The sequence below is a fragment of the Carettochelys insculpta genome, chromosome 2, assembly GCF_033958435.1.
Source record: "Carettochelys insculpta isolate YL-2023 chromosome 2, ASM3395843v1, whole genome shotgun sequence".
NCBI classification, from domain to species: Eukaryota; Metazoa; Chordata; order Testudines; family Carettochelyidae; genus Carettochelys; species Carettochelys insculpta.
This window is the reverse complement of record NC_134138.1, coordinates 180,220,899-180,236,831: the sequence shown is the minus strand read 5'-3', so window position 1 is coordinate 180,236,831 and position 15,933 is coordinate 180,220,899. Positions and strand designations below refer to the sequence as shown.

The following is a 15,933-nucleotide window of genomic DNA, read 5'->3' as shown; positions in this document are numbered from 1 at the left end:
AGAAAAAGGTATTATCAAGGTGAGCAAATCAGAGAATAGAGGGGCAGAAGGGGGATGGGGGGAGTCAAGAATTAGATTAAGCCAAGTATGCAAAAGAGCCCCTATAATGTCCTAAAAAATCCTGGTTCAAACCACACGTTAATGTGTCAAATTTGAATATAAAAGAGAGTTCAGCAGCCTCTCTTTCCAAAGTAGTGCGAAAATTGCTCTTCAGTAAGATGCAGACCTTTAGGTCATTAACAGAATGGCCCACTCCATTAAAATGCTGGCTGACCAGCTGGTGGATCAAGAGTGTTTTTATGTCTGTTTTGTGCCCATTAATTCTTTGTCTGAGAGAGTTTGAAGTCTGTCCAATATAAAAAGCATCTGGGCATTGTTGCTCATGATGGCATATATGATGTTAGTTGAGGAACATGAGAATGTGCCCGTGATTCTGTGAATAACCTGGTTAGGTCCAGTGATGGTATCTCCAGAATAGATATGTGGACACAGCTGGCAACGGACTTTATTGCAAGGAAAAGTTCCAGAACTGGTGTTCCTGCAGTATAAACTGTGGTTGTGGGTGAGAATCCTTATAAGGTTGGGAGGCTGTCTGTAGGAGAGAACAGGCCTGTCACCTAGGGTCTTCTGGAGTGTGGCATCCTGATTAAGGATAGGTTGTAGTTCTTTAATAATGCTTTGCAGTGGTTTGAGTTGGGGGCTGTAGGTAATGACCAGTGGTGTTCTGTTCTTGGCTATTTTGGGCCTATCTTGGAGTAGCTGGTCTCCAGGTATTTGTCTGTCCCCGTCAATTTGTTTTTTTTATTTCTCCTGGTGGGTAATTCAGGTTTATGAATATTTACAGACACATTCAAATTTGACATATTAATATGTGGTTTGAACCGGGATGGGAATTTTTTAGGTCATTATATGGGCTCTTTTCCATACTTGGCTTAATCTAATTCTTGACTCCCCCCATCCCCCTTCTGCCCCTCTACTCTCTGATTTGCTCACCTTGATAATATTTTTTTCTGATTTGTCAATCTTGATGACTATTTTTGCTTCTCTGTGCCTTAAATATTGAGTCTATTCTGGTATGGCTATGGTCTGAAGAAGTGGGTCTGTCCCACGAAAGCTCATCACCTGATAAATTATTCTGTTAGCTTTTAGAGTGCTACTGGACTGCTTTTTTTTTTTTTTTTTTGTGGAGAACTGTGTGTCCTGTCATACCCTTCACAGAAAGGAGCAGTGCTCCAAAAGTGAGCTAGAGTAATAGAGCCAGGACTACTTACTGACAGAATGCAGACATACCCACACGGGGCACTTGCAAGAGGTGGGTGCTGACACCTTACAGACACAAAGAGAAAAAAGCCTGAACCCTTCTCCTTCCTCCTGCCCACTCCTCTCAATGCACCTTCCAGCCTGAAGTGGGTGGTAGGAGCATCCTGTCAAAGGCTGCACTGACTTACTTCATCTCCAGAGCCAGATGAAGTCCCCTGGGGTGGTGCTGTTACCCTCTATACTCACCACAAGGTAGCTGTAAAGGATATGAGTCTCATTTATTCTAAAGACTCATTAAACCTCTGTAATTTACTCTCATTTTAAATGATGCTTCTTGCTCCCAGAACAAAGTAAAGTGCCTTTTGTGTGAATGAGAATCAGACCCAAAGTCTCAGCGTAGTCCTTTCAATAGTATCCCTTAACACTATAATTAATTTAAAATTACCATACTGTGGTTTAGTTTTTGATACAATGCTATGAACTACCAAAGCTCTGAATTAATAAAATAGAAGACTACATCTGAATTTAAAAAAAATAATTAACATGTCGCTAGTCTCTGAACAGACAGCTCTTTAATAATGTTAGACAGGGAATTCGGAGAAAGAATAATTTAGAAAAGCAAATGAATATTTTTTTCCAGCAGACTTAGTTTCCTTAAAGGAAACTATAAAGCCCTGCTAGATTTAATTTTTAAAGACTGACTTTGATGATATAATTTAACTACCCAAAAAAGAACACTCCAAGGGCCACATATGTAAAAAGAATATGAAACTATTCAGTCAAGGTACAATCAGCTATTTCTCCTGAATTGAATTTATATTAAATGAATGAAATGTGTGTATGTTAGAAGAGAGTTCGAGAATATTGTTGCGAATATTTCAAAGCTCATTTTGTCATTATCTGCAAACATGTTGTATTTTTATCAACTAAAACTGCTTGCTTTGAGTCTACCAGGTACAATTTCACATTAAGAGCCAGGTTGTATCTGCTGCTGCACTGGGGCTGACAGAAAGGGAAATCTGGAAATGTAAGAAGATTCTCTCTTTCTGACAACACTAAACAGTGGCTCCATCAATGCCAGGTATAGGCTGTGTTGTGATTTTTTTCCCCAGACTGACAAAAATACATCAGACACTACTCATTTATTGGAGCAAATCAGGAAAGGGTGAAAATCTCATGAAGTTTTAAATAAGTGAAACACAAAATTTATGCTCTAGGGTTCACGGTGCAAACTGGTAAATTTGCAGTTCTGCAAGGAAAACACAATATGGGAGCAAATCCCCTCATCTACCTGCTAATTAGGGCTATGTCCCTTTCATATCTGCCCTTAAATACAGCTTTTACTCGCTTGCTTGCTTTTATTGCCCTTAACCATTTGTGAAGCGTCAGCCAAACAGATCAAAATGTACTAAAATCACACTCAAAACAGCACACAACTTTTAATACAGATAAGACCCCGAATTCAGTTGTCCTGTTTTCCCATGAATTTAGTTCCAAAATTTTACACCACTTCTGTGGATTGCCTCATGACACAACATTCTCTGTAAACAGACTTGGGACAGAAATCCACTGGAAGACAAGGAAGGAATCTCAAGATGATGTCCCATAAGCTACATCCTTTCCATCATTCACGGCCTTTTCTTTTCTGAGCACTGTGACATTTGTATTTAGGTTTGGTAATGTTTAAAGCAGCAGCATTGGCTCAAAAATTGACTTAGGAGGAAAAGTGACCCTTACATTAATTCCTTAGAGGCATCATCCAGCCCTTTTTAGGATACTGTAGAAGATCCGTCATTAAGAACCCACCAATGGATGGGATTTGCAAACTTGTTCCACATGTCCAACTCTGTTTAGCAAATGAGAAGTGACAGGATCATAGCACAAATTGAAAACATTGATAGCAGGACTAGGCTTTCAATAAAAAGAAATGTTTTAGGCTGTTTCATATTTCTAAATGACGCAACATAAGGCAGAGCTGATGAAATCATTAAATACAACAGGAAAAGGAGTTTTGCTATACAGTGCCCCTTCTATACTAATCACTATATAATTACATTCTGAATATTTTTATGTAAATAGAATGATATGTTGACCAGAACAGTGGATTCCTTACTTATAGTTCTTCCCAGATTACAAGTATCATTTAAAATGTTTGGTAAAGAATAACAAATTAATTACTTATGAATAGGTCTCTAATTCTCCCCATCCTCCATCACATTCTCCTCTAACATCGTAAGTGAATTGGTTAATGTCTCATTATCTCATGATGTAAGGATGAAAGAAAATGCATGACAACTTGTTGAGGGAGGTACCAATCACCTCTTGAGAAAGAAAAGTGCTCAGAATTTAAGTAATTACAGAAAAAATAAATTATACTGATCTTTCCTTGATAAAGCCATAAATATCCCCCACCAGAAAAAAAGAGTAAATGATGTATTTTGTGCACAGGTGTTCAGCTTTTATTGATTTTAACTGGCTTGCATGAGTCTGTTAAACTACCATTTTATGGGGAGGAGGACTACTTCTTTCACTCTACAGAATCTGTATATTTACATTTCATCTCAGTTAAAATGATGGTGAGTTTAATTAAAACATATTCATCTGAATAAAAGAAAGGGATTTAGAGAAAGAATGTGCAGATAAAGTACAGATCCACTGATGCATTCACTCAAGATTAAAGGTAAAGTATTAGAACAGATTATTAACATACCTCTCCTGATTTCCTTCTGTGATGTGATATAGGCGATTAGCACCTCCATCAGCACAAGCTCTTAGAACAGCTGAAAATAAATAAATAGATTGTCAAGATACTGCCACTGCAAAACAAATAATCCTTTTTTTCTTTTACTTGCAGACATGTCTGTGATGATCAGCACAATAGTGACTAAGAATCTTACAAACATCAGAAGACAACAACTATCCATGATGGAAACCTATTGTTAGAAGCATTACCCCAGTTATGTGGTCTATGAAAGTGAGGTACAGAACTTAACATGAGACCTTTGGTTAATCAGTTATGTCTATGGCAGAGCAGAGAATAAACTCCTGATTCATTGGCTCCCAGTCCTGCATCTCAACTACAAGGCTAATCTTCATCTCCTCCCTTCTTAGGCTTTGAGACTCCTTACGTTTACACACAAATTTGCACCAGTTTAATTGAACTGGTTTTGTTAAACAAGTGCAGTCCTCCATGGCTACGTATACATTAGAAAGTTTTGTCAGTAAAACTTACAGAGCAACTGCGTTACAAAGACATTCTGTCAACAGTAAATAGACAGAATGTGGCACTTCTTTTGACAGCTTTCTGCTGTTCCCCCAAGGAGACAGAATGCCTCTCTTAACAGATCTCAGTCAACAGAAAGACAGTGTGGATGTTCAGAGGGGCCTTCTGTTGACAGACAGGGCTTCTGGAACACCGGGCAGCCCTGTCTACTGTACTTCAGTTGGCTGGCTTGTCAAGAGAGCAGCTGGACAGTTCAGCTGCTCTCTGCTGACACAGCGGATCACTTTTTTGATCTGCTTTGCAGTCTGGCCATGATCTGTCGACAGAAGTTTTGTTAACGTCTGTCGAGAGATCGCTTCAGTGTAGACATTGTCCATGTGAACACCTTCATCTCATAAATAACAGGCAGTATAAGAGTGGCCTATTTAGCTTTGTTTTGAACTTAATCAATCAGCTTAAGCTAAACCAAAAAAACACTCAAGCCAGAATAAGAATGTCCACATGGGTTTGCACTTGGCCAGCTAAGAGGTGAATTTAAACCCACAAACTTTCCGAAGCATTCGAGGCCTTAGCAATAGTATCCACATAAGTGTCTATGCTTCATTTAAAATTCTGTAGCTGGCCCATGCCAGCTGAAGCAGGCTCACAGGACTTGGGCTGCAAGGCTGTTTAACTGCAGGGAAGATTTCTGGCTTGGGCTGGAGCGAGGTGGAAGGGTCACATCACTTAAGCTGTATGTAGCCCCAGCCCTAACGTCTAAAGCCCAATCAAACAGCCTCAGAGCTCTAGTCCTGTGACCCCAATGGGCCTGTCAGCTGAAGGGGTCTAATTACAGTGTAAACATACTATAGACAATGATACACAAGCACTCCTGGTCTGAACTTATCCTTGCTCTGTTTTTGTGCTTTCCTTCTTATTTTCTCTATCCCACAAGATTCCATTCCAGGTCCAGGATGCTAAGTAGGCAACTAATTCCTGTACTGCTCCCCACATGGCTTGACTCAATTGATTTAATATGGAATTAGCTTTAAGTATTACATCTTCAGCTTATCTGATCCAGAAGAATCAAAATCACAATCAGTTTGGCTGCCATCATTGGGTCACCAAATGATTTAAATGGTACTAACAAGCACAGATGTGAGGCTTTATATTGATCCTGTAGTTTGCTAGACAGAAGCACCCCCGGGACCTGAAAGGTCTCGAATCAGGGATTCTGCTGGCAGCAGCAGGGAAGCCGGCATTGACTGAGTGGGGACTGGGAGAGGGGAGAACACTCAGGGGAAGATGCAGGTGGATGCGGAGCCCCAAGAGCACAGTCCCATGGGAGCACACTGAGCCCCACGGCAGCTGGGCTGCTACACTGCTAGTCTCTGCCTCCAGCCATGAGGCTATGCAGCCACCCTGCCTCTTCCCCCAAATGCACCCTGTCTCTGCTCCTCTTCTTTCCTCCTTGCGTTTAAGCACTAAAAATGAGCTATTTGTGGCATACTGGAAGCTGTGGGAGGGAGCTCGGGGAGCAGCTGAGCAGGGGGCTGGCTTTTTTCCACGAGTGCTCTAGCCCAGGAGCACCCACATGGATGCCAAATCACAGGTGCTTCCAGACCACAAAAGTCCAGAGGTGGCACCTGTATTTTTGTCTTACATTTTATAAGATGGAAATGTACTCTAACTGTATCACTATGAAATACAACACATATCCCTAGGTCATTCACTAGCAATGCTAATAATGATACCTATTAGGCATATGGCCTTCTCTCACACTGGCCTTAAAATATCACAGGCTATTAAGAAAATAAATGACCATTTTCTATTACTTACGCTCAGAGATGCACAACCCTCTTAACACTGATATCCATGAGAAAAGAAACCCTTAGCCCTCCCTGGGGTCAGATCATTCTCTTGGCTTCCATGAGTAGAGAACGAAGCCAATCTCATGAACTGGGGGTGAGAGGTGTGATGGCTGAAGGTGGGGTGAGAGTGGGAATCCTTTCCCACTTCCCCAGACCCCAAAGAAGCTCTGTGAGTGCGATAGGTTGCAAGATTTTGGAGGAAGTGCATTGCATAGCAGGCAATCAGACCCTTTCTGCATGACTGGCTCCTGCGAACTCCATGGATTTCAATGCGAAAATCCAATTATAAGCTAAATGCTGCTCCTTCCGGTATCCCTTTTGCAGTTGTTGGTGCACAATCAACCAACACAGCCCATATCAAAGAGGTACTATGGTCCAGAGGATAAGGCACCAGACTAGGCTCTGTTCCTGGCTTAGCCACCAACTTGTTGAGTGACCTTGGGTAAAACACTTAACCTTTCTTCATATTCGTCTCTTCTCACCCTTTGTCTGTCTTATCAGTTTAGACTGCGAGCTCTTTGAGGTAGGGAGTCTTACTAGGTGCCTCCATGATGCTTTGACAATCAGACCCCAATCTCAGGTGATGCCAGCCCTGTCAATGGGGATGGGGAGAGGAGGAGCAAATGGCTCCCTAGGGCCTGGTGATTCCAAAGGGGCCAGAGCTCCCAGATGTCACTGCCGCTGCTGCAGCAGCTCATCCCAGACCAGGTCTGCACTATAAACTTACATGGATATAACTATATTGTTCAGGGTGGGTGAAAAATCCACACCCCACGAGTATTGTAGTTATAGTGACAACTCGCTGTGTAGACAGCATTATGCCAACAGGAGGGCTTCTCCCCTCAACAAAGCTACCACCTGTTGCGGAGGCAGGTGTTACTAAGATGCAAAGGGAGCTCCCTCCTGTCAGCTTAGAGCATCTTCACCAGTTCTATAACAGCATATCTGGTCTGTTGCAGTTATGCTCCTGTAAATGGTGTAGTGTGGAAACACCCTACAACCCCTGCACCTTGCTTAGCCTGTTGTGTTCCCCTGCCTGTTAATAAAGGTCCTTGTTCCAATCTCCCCCCAGTCCATAGGCTCCTTCTTCAATCTGTTTCTCCTCCACGTTTCTCTTCACACTGTTGCCCATCCCAAGACAGGGTTCATTCTTGTTAGCTGGAGCAAGCAATCGGAAGACCTGACAAAGTTTGTTTCAGGGTTTGCCTGCAGTTTGCAATACAGGAAGGTTATCAGGTTTCTAACAGCTTCTGAGCAATCTGATAGATATATTCTTTGCCATTCAATCTTTCACCTGTATTTGGCTGGAAGGTTGTAACCTTTTTCTCTCAAATTAAGATATCACTACAGTTACTCTGTGCCCTTGTTACCTTGAGATTGGATTACTGTAATTTACTTTTATATGGGGGTATTTGTAAAGACAGCTTCGGCTTATACACAGTTGGACACTTCATCTAGAATACAAATTGGTAGTTGGTTCAAGAGCAGAGCTCCTCCTTGCAGGGAGAGTGCACAACAGCTATCACATGATCTACACTAGCCACCAGCTTGTTTGAGAGCACATAACAGTTTTATCAGCTATAAATTTAGCAATGTTTGGAATCTGACTAAGAGCCAGGTTCTCCTCCGCTTGGGATCCCACAGCTGTAGGTCAGCTGTGCCAATTGTCCTAGCTACAGCCACAAGAGGGCTCAAAGCAGGACATTTTCAGTGAATGGACTCATGGATTTGCAACTTGCTTCTGTCCTCAGTCTGACAGAACCCTGCGAGGTCTTAAGGAAAGCCTCTGGGCCCAGCTAGCCCCTCCCTGCTTTACCTGCAACCAATGCCAGGCCTGGGGATAGGAGAAAAGGAAGCACCCTGGCTCAGTTTGAGACTGACTAGCAAGGAGGCAGGAGCCGGATCAGCAGCTGCAGGACACAAACCACAGCATGTCTGCTCAGCACCCTGAGGGGCAAATAAGCTCTACCCTACCTCTCTGGTAAAGGAGGGGACCTACTGAGAGACCCTTACTAAGGAGACTCTGGACTCTTGGGGCTACATCCCAAACTTACGGACTGGCTAGGGAGTAGTTCAGAGTTCCTGAGCCAGGAGCACTGGAGGAGGGGGCCAGCACCTGCCTTTTCACCCGCTTCCTCTGCAACCTGGCCACTAGACTACACAGCCATCAGGGACTCGTCCTCAAACCCCAAGGCCTTTATCTTTCTGGATATGCTCCAGTATCTGCCTCTTTTCCCAGGACTTAAAAAAGTATATGGATCAGATTTCATGAGGAAATTCATACACTTAAGTAAGAGGGAAAAGTCCATTACTAATCTTTGGTTTATTCTGAAGTGACCTAGCTCCTCCGCTGTTGTAAAGCTGCATTACTTCATTGGAGATACCACCATTTACACCAGCTAGTATTCTGGCCAATTGCTTTTAAATATCTGTGCACCCAGAAAACAGGCCAAAATAAAGAGGAGCTAAAATAAATTAACCCTTGTTTGGTGTGTTAATCACTGAGACCATGTCTACACTAGCACCCAATGCTAATGAGACACATTGGGATATACTAATGAGGCACTGCAAGGAATATACAGTACCTCATTAGCATAATGGCAGCCATGGCACTTCGAAAGTGCTGCTTTCAATCATGTGTGGCTCATCTACATGGGATCCTTTTTGAAAGGACCCCACAGACGTCAAAATCCCCTTATTCCTGTTTGGTTATAGGAAAAAGGGGATTTCGATGTCTGCAGGGTCCTTTCGAAAAGAACCCCATGTAGACGAGACGTGTGCGATCAAAAGCGGCACTTGCGAAGTGCTGCAGCTGCTATTATGCTAATGAGGCACTACATATTCTTTGCAGTGCCTCATTAGCATATCCCAATGTATCTCATTAGCATCCCCCTTTCGAAAAGGGGGTGCTAGCATAGACATAGCCTGAGATTCTGATGCACTCCTGAAGTTCAACATTCTTTCTATCTCTTGTGCCACTGATACAGAGCAACTATTGGCTATCTCAAATTAAAACAGCTGCCTTATGTAGCTGGAGTTTAAAAAGCTCTCCCCCACTCCACCCCCACTCCCCACCTTTCAGCACTATAAAGTTATTAAGAAAGCCATTTACAAAGTGCTGATCCTTACCTGAAAGTTAATGACTTACATTGGTATGGACCAAAGCCCTAGGTGCTTTAGGTAACTAGCAGGTAATTAACTGTTGGGCAAAAAGTCAATAACTCACAGCATGTTTACAGCTTGGTACCAAGTCTTGCTTGATAAAAAGTAATTATATGCACTGACTATAAGAACATGCAGCAGTATTATCTAGAAAAATTGAAGCAGACAGTCAGTGATCTCAGTCTTATGATTCACATGGAAAAATTCCCTATGAAAAGATAAAACAAGAAAATAGAAGCTTATTTTGTACAGCATCTTTTATATTAAAGATGAAGATGCTTCGCAAATAGCTAATTGGTCACTGCTTAGTGCACCAACTGTGTAAGCAAATGCAACAGGCTCTAGGCATTCAGCAGCCCTTCACCCAAAATTGCTAATTATTATAATTAATTATTTGCATTACAGCAATGCCTAATAGCTCCAGCCAAGATTTAGGCCCCATTATGGCAGACACTGAGTACCTACCACATAAGGGCTACATCTACATTAGCCCCAAACTTTGAAATGGCCATGCAAATGGGCATTTCGAAGTTTACTAATGAAGCACTGAAATGCATATTCAGCATTTCATTAGCATGCAGGCGGCCGCGGCACTTCGAAATTGACGCGCCTCGCCACCGCGCAGCTTGTCCCGACGGGGCTCCTTTTCAAAAGGAACCCGCCTACTTCGAAGTCCCCTTATTCCCATCAGCTCATAGGAATAAGGGGACTTCAAAGTAGGCGGGGTCCTTTTGAAAAGGAGCCCCGTCGGGACAAGCCGCACGGCGGCGAGGCGCGTCAATTTTGAAGTGCCGCGGCCGCCCGCATGCTAATGAAACGCTGAATATGCATTTCAGCGCTTCATTAGTAAACTTCGAAATGCCCATTTGCATGGCTATTTCGAAGTTTGGGGCTAGTGTAGACATGGCCAAGGAGGGTTAGCTCTTGCCCCAAAGAGCTTGCAGGCTAGATAGACAAGGCAGATAAAGATGAGAGGAAGGAAGCAGTGGGAGATGAAGTTCTCAAGGTCCCAGAGTTGGGAACAGAACTCATCTATTGTGGGCAAAGAAGCTGTTTTTTTGTCCTTTTGTTTTTATTCTAAATCTACTATATATTTGAGACAGTTTGTCTGTGAATCTGTCTGTCTGTCTGTTCAAAAACTCCTCCTAAACAATAAGAACTAGAACCACCAAATTTGGTATTCAGGTTCCTCTTATCGTAACTTAAAGCAAGGTGAGGGTTTGGTTGCACCAGGAAAATGGAATGTGCCTGGAATGTGACTGCTTCTCATAAAACCATACAGAAAAGAGACAGACTCATCAGGCAGATGAAAGAGGCTGGCTGCGGGTGCACCTGCCTGTCAGGACACCGTAGGCCCAAGCCTTTTGGAAGGGCAAAAGGGGCCTGAAACTTCCTTGCCCCAAATTGTACGGGTACAACAATGGCAGTCCCCCTTCATCAGGGAGCAAGAGAAAAGGGAAGAGTTGCTGCATTCCTCACTCTGGCTGGCAGCACGGACAAACCTGGACCCACCCAGGGAACATGCACCCTTCCCCCAGTTCTGCCCGCTGGAGTTGCAGTGGCCATTGAGAGTTGCTTATTATATGATTCCAAATTGCTATGGAAACAGAGGTCTGGGATAGTCCTCAGCCCCAGCCCCAGCCCAGATCAATGATTTGAATGAAGAAAAACAAAAATTAATGGAGTTAAGCACCCAAGTAACTCCTAGGGAAGATCTCCTAGTAAGGAATTTCAGCCAAGATACAGAAATTAGCCCCTGCTCTTGAACATCTACCTAAACATCCCATAGACACAGTTAAATATGCAATCTGAAAGATATCTTTGGCAATGCAGCACCATAATCTGGACAAGGAGGAGGCAGGCTCATACAATACAACAGATATTTTGACAGGCCTCTTACAAGAAAGACGGGTGGGCAGGGGAGGGACCCAAAACAAATAGGAAAATGGTCCCATGATGAAGCTGAGAAAGAAAGGAGCCTCAGTCAGTGACAAAGCTGGAGGGGCATTCAATGTCTGTCCAACCCAGCAAAAATGCTTGCACACATTAGGGATTTGAAGTCCCATTTAATTAGTTGACTGGTTAACCAACCAGCTGGTGGGGTGTGGCTGGGGAACATGCCACAGACAAGGGCTGCTCCACCTGGGTCATTGTGCCCCGCCCATGGCACCCCAGGGACTGGGGCTGCTCCAGCCCAGCTGAAGCATCGTTGCCCCAGGCGCTGTTATTGGCAGCGACACCCCAGCCTGGCCAGAGCAGCCCCTGTCAGTAGCCTCCCTAACCCTCAGCCTAGGCCAGCCACCCCACTCTCGTACTGAGGCTGCCACAGGTGGGGGCTGCTCCAGTTGCTACCAGTTAACTATAACTTGTAAGCCTCATCCATTTAGGGTGAGACTTACTGCTTAACCAGTTAAACAGTAACATCCCTAGTACACATGGTCCTGCATAGACTAAAGACAGTAGGTTTCAGGCTATGCCATGAACAGGCAGAGTTCAGACAGAAGAAATCATTCACAGATCACGCACACAACATATGACAAAATGATGGAATAACAGTCACTTCTCTACATGAATTTCACAGATTTCCAAAAAGGCCCTTTGACACAATGGCTGGAACATTCTTATAGAAGGTGTGAATCTGTGTGGTATGCCCCAGAAGTCTGTGAATATTATCCATACCTTCTATGAAAACATTACATGCAAAGTAATAAATTACAGTACTTCCTCCTGGTAATGGACTGGCCAATGAGAAAGACCACAGAAAACCCAGGGGGTTTACAATATATTTCCAAAAAGATGCTACAAAACCTGGACTCTGTAGATAACATCATCCTGTAGTCCTAAGCCCAATGAGACATATACAAGTTAAAAATTAGTGAAGAATGATCTCCAGGCGTTTGGTATAATTACGAAGGCTGAACATCAATATTGAGGAAAAAAAAGCCATGAGAATCACATAGCAAAGAACATTTATAGTACTTTCTGGGCTGACAGAGAAGACATCTGACGCTTCACGTGTCTTGGCACAATCGTAAGCAAAACTGATACAACAAAGACATTAAAGACAGAATAGGGAAAGCCAGATGTGCTTACAATCTGAAACTTGATCTGCAGAAACAAAAACCTCAGACATTCTAAGAGATCATTCAAGATAGAGTGGTTACTAACACCTCTACAGTCATCTACTCTATATTTGAGAGCGTGCACACATCTGTCTGTCTGTGTGTCCATCCATTCGCATTCTGTTTGCTCAAGAACTCTTCTTAAATGGCAAGAGCTAGAACCATCAAGCTTGGTATGCAGCTTCCTCTTATTATAACTAAAAGCAAGGTCAGGGTTTGGTTGTGCGAGTGCAATCAGAAATGTGTGTTTCTCATCAAGTGGAAAGGGAGGGGTCTTTTACACTCTCTAATGATTACAGGGGGACAGCAAAGATGGGACAATTATACTCCAGAATGACAAGGGGAGAGGGAGGCAGCAAGCAAGTGTGCCCCCAACAGCTCGGAAGAGCTGCAGAGCAGTTGTCATCTGGGCAACATGGCTGCTGGTGCCTCAGGTGGCAACACTGGTGGCCAGGCAGCGTGGTCCCCACTGCCTTAGGGAGTAGTCAATGGCCACCCCTCTACCTTCTGCTCTGAAACCCTCCCCAACATTGCCCAGCGCCCGGGTTCAATTCTGCACCCCCACCCCCTCCCTTGACATGTATCCCTCACATGCCTGCTCCTTTGTCCCAAAGGACCTGAGCAATGCCAGGTAAATCTCCTAGTAGGACAAAAAAAGGGTGTGTTTTGCAGAGTTCTGACTTTAACCCCTACGGTTCTTTTCTTTTTTGTTTTTTCTGGATATCATGGACTGAACACCCTCTTTTTTCCTGTGACTGCTGAACTGTTAACAAGCCAATCTGACTTGAATATGTGCTAACTAGTGCTACACGGTGTGTTCCACCTCCTTTTAGCTGTGATGTTCAGAGTACCTTTCCAAGCCCTAAAGAAGAGCACTAGACAGTTCAAAAGCTTGTCTCTCTCACCCACGGAAGCAGGGCCAATAAAAGATACTCTCTCACCCACCTTGTCTTAGGCCATGTCTATACGTACAGCACGGCAGTGGTGTATGAGGCAAGAGGCACTAAATGAGGCAATCATTACATAGTAGTCCTCACCCAGGCAACAATGCCAGTCCCAAAGGAGGAAGGTTGGTCAGATGAGAGTCAATGAGCTCATCATAAAATAACAATATAAATGAAATCTCCTGCCACTACAACTAACTGATAAAAGATATTGGTTCAGATATTGCCTAGATAAACAAGGTCTGCGATACCGATCAACTGATAGGGTTGGGTTGCTAAGTTGGCTACTGAAAGAAAATTACAACTAACTCATATACTATCAATCAGAACATGGAACATCCAAGTGCTGTGGGTGACTGGAAAGTTAGAGCTGTTTCAAAGGAGATGGAGTGATACCGATGCAATATACTTGGACCAGAGGAGATGCACTGGATGCCATTGGGAGAGATATATGGTTGTGAAGTCAATTGGTCAGGAAAGAAACTGCACACGAGGTAGGAATTAGATTCCATCTTAGCAAAAGAGCTAGAGGAGCATTGTTAGGATACAGACCAGTGAGTGCGAGAATGTTGGTAGTGAGATTCGAAGCAAAACTGTTCAACATCTTGGTCATTCAAGTGTATGCACACACGTCAGACAGCATGGAGGAAGAGATTGAACTGTTTTGTAAAGACTTGACAAAGACGCTGGAGGAGATACCGAAGAAACATGTTGATCATCAGAGGAGATTGCAATGCAAAGGTCAGAACAGATAATGAAAGTTGGGAGAGAGTCAGGAGAAGGTTTAGATATGGAGAAAGAAATAAACGAAGCAAGAAACCACCAGAGTGTCCTAAGGAGCATGAGATGATGATATGCAACACAAGATTCCAACAAAAGGACTATGGGAAGTGGATGTGGCAAGTGAATGACAGGAATTCCAAGAACATGATAAATATGACCTTGATAAGAAAATGGGTAACATCAGTACAGCACTGCTGAACTGTCCAAGGAGCTGATATGGACTCAGACCACAGTCTAGTGATTGCAAACATTAAGATGAAACTCAAGAGAAAATACAAGACACAGTTTAAGAAACGAAGAGATGTGGTGAGGCTAGGCACGGAAGAAATAGGGAATGCAAACAGAGCAGCACTCAAAGAGAAGATCAGGAATGTGGGCACAGAGAAAGACTTAGATAAGAGAGTTGAAGGGATAGCCATGGCAATAGAAGAGGCAATTGAGCAGATGGTTCTGGCAGAAGAGAAGTGGACTACACAGGAGACGCTGAAGTTGGCTGAAGAGAAGAGAGTGTTGAAGATCAGAAGGGATGTTTCTGAGGGGGTGGAACAGCAATATATAGTGAAATGCAATGAGGTAAGGAAAGCGGCCAGAATGGATAAGGCGAAATGGTTAGAGGAGCAGTGTGAAGATATACAGAGGCATTATGGTGAGTGTAAGACCAGGGAGGTGTATAAGATGATTAGGAATATTAATAGGAAGTGGCAGCTGAAGCAGATGGTGATCAAAGATGAGAACAACAAGGTGTTCATGAACAAGAAGAAGATTGTGCAGCAATGAACAAGATATTGCATCAATCTGTACAAAGCACAGTTGGAACCGAGTGTCTCAGAGAGACTGATTGAAGAACTGAAAGACACATGTCCACTAAGCATCAAGAAGGAACTGATATTTTGAAGGAGGAAGTAGAAAGAGCAATGAAACGACTAAAGAAGAACAAGAGCCCTGGAAATGATTCAGGAAATACACCGACTAAATAATATAGCATAGAAAGAAGGGAAGGCACATTAGGAATGGACAAGATCTGTGTTAGTGACAATACACAAGAAAGGAAGAGCATTAGAGTGCAAGAACTACTGAACAATTGCCCTAATGAGTCACCTAGGCAAAGTGCTGATGAAGACACTGATGGAGAGACTGAGATCGCAGATAGAAGAACATCTAGCAGATAAGCAATCAGGATTCAGAAAAGACAGACGTGCCACACAGCAGACACTGCCAGTAAGACTGACAGTGGAGAAAGCTTGACGGAAGAAAAAGGACATCTACAATTGCTTCATTGATTTTCAGATGGCATTTGACAGTACGGACCAGAAAGTGACTTGGCCGGTGTTAGAGTCATACAGAGTGCATAGCAGACTGATACAGTTGTTGAAGGATATCAACGACAACACAGAGGCAGCTGTGAGAACATGTGAAGAGTTGGGAAGTTGGTTTAGGAAGAGTAGAGATACGAGACAAGGGTATCCGATATTGCCGAGTATCTTCATCACATACCTAGCGAGTGTGATGGACAAGATCAAGGAAGAGGTAGAAGACATATCAAAACATGGGATGAGAATTAACAAATTGAAGTTTGCAGATAATAGTTA

At 43.3% G+C, this 15,933-nt stretch overlaps 1 protein-coding gene across 3 annotated transcripts in view; it reads right to left on the bottom strand.

Annotated features, from left to right (window-relative positions):
• Positions 1-15,933, bottom strand: part of TPK1 (thiamin pyrophosphokinase 1) — a 501,862-nt gene that overhangs the window by 299,342 nt on the left and 186,587 nt on the right. For all 3 annotated transcript variants that reach the window (XM_074988056.1, XM_074988058.1, XM_074988057.1), the window contains exon 4: positions 3,971-4,040. In XM_074988056.1, the coding sequence (XP_074844157.1) occupies positions 3,971-4,040 (70 nt within the window). The remainder of the gene's footprint in view (positions 1-3,970; positions 4,041-15,933) is intronic.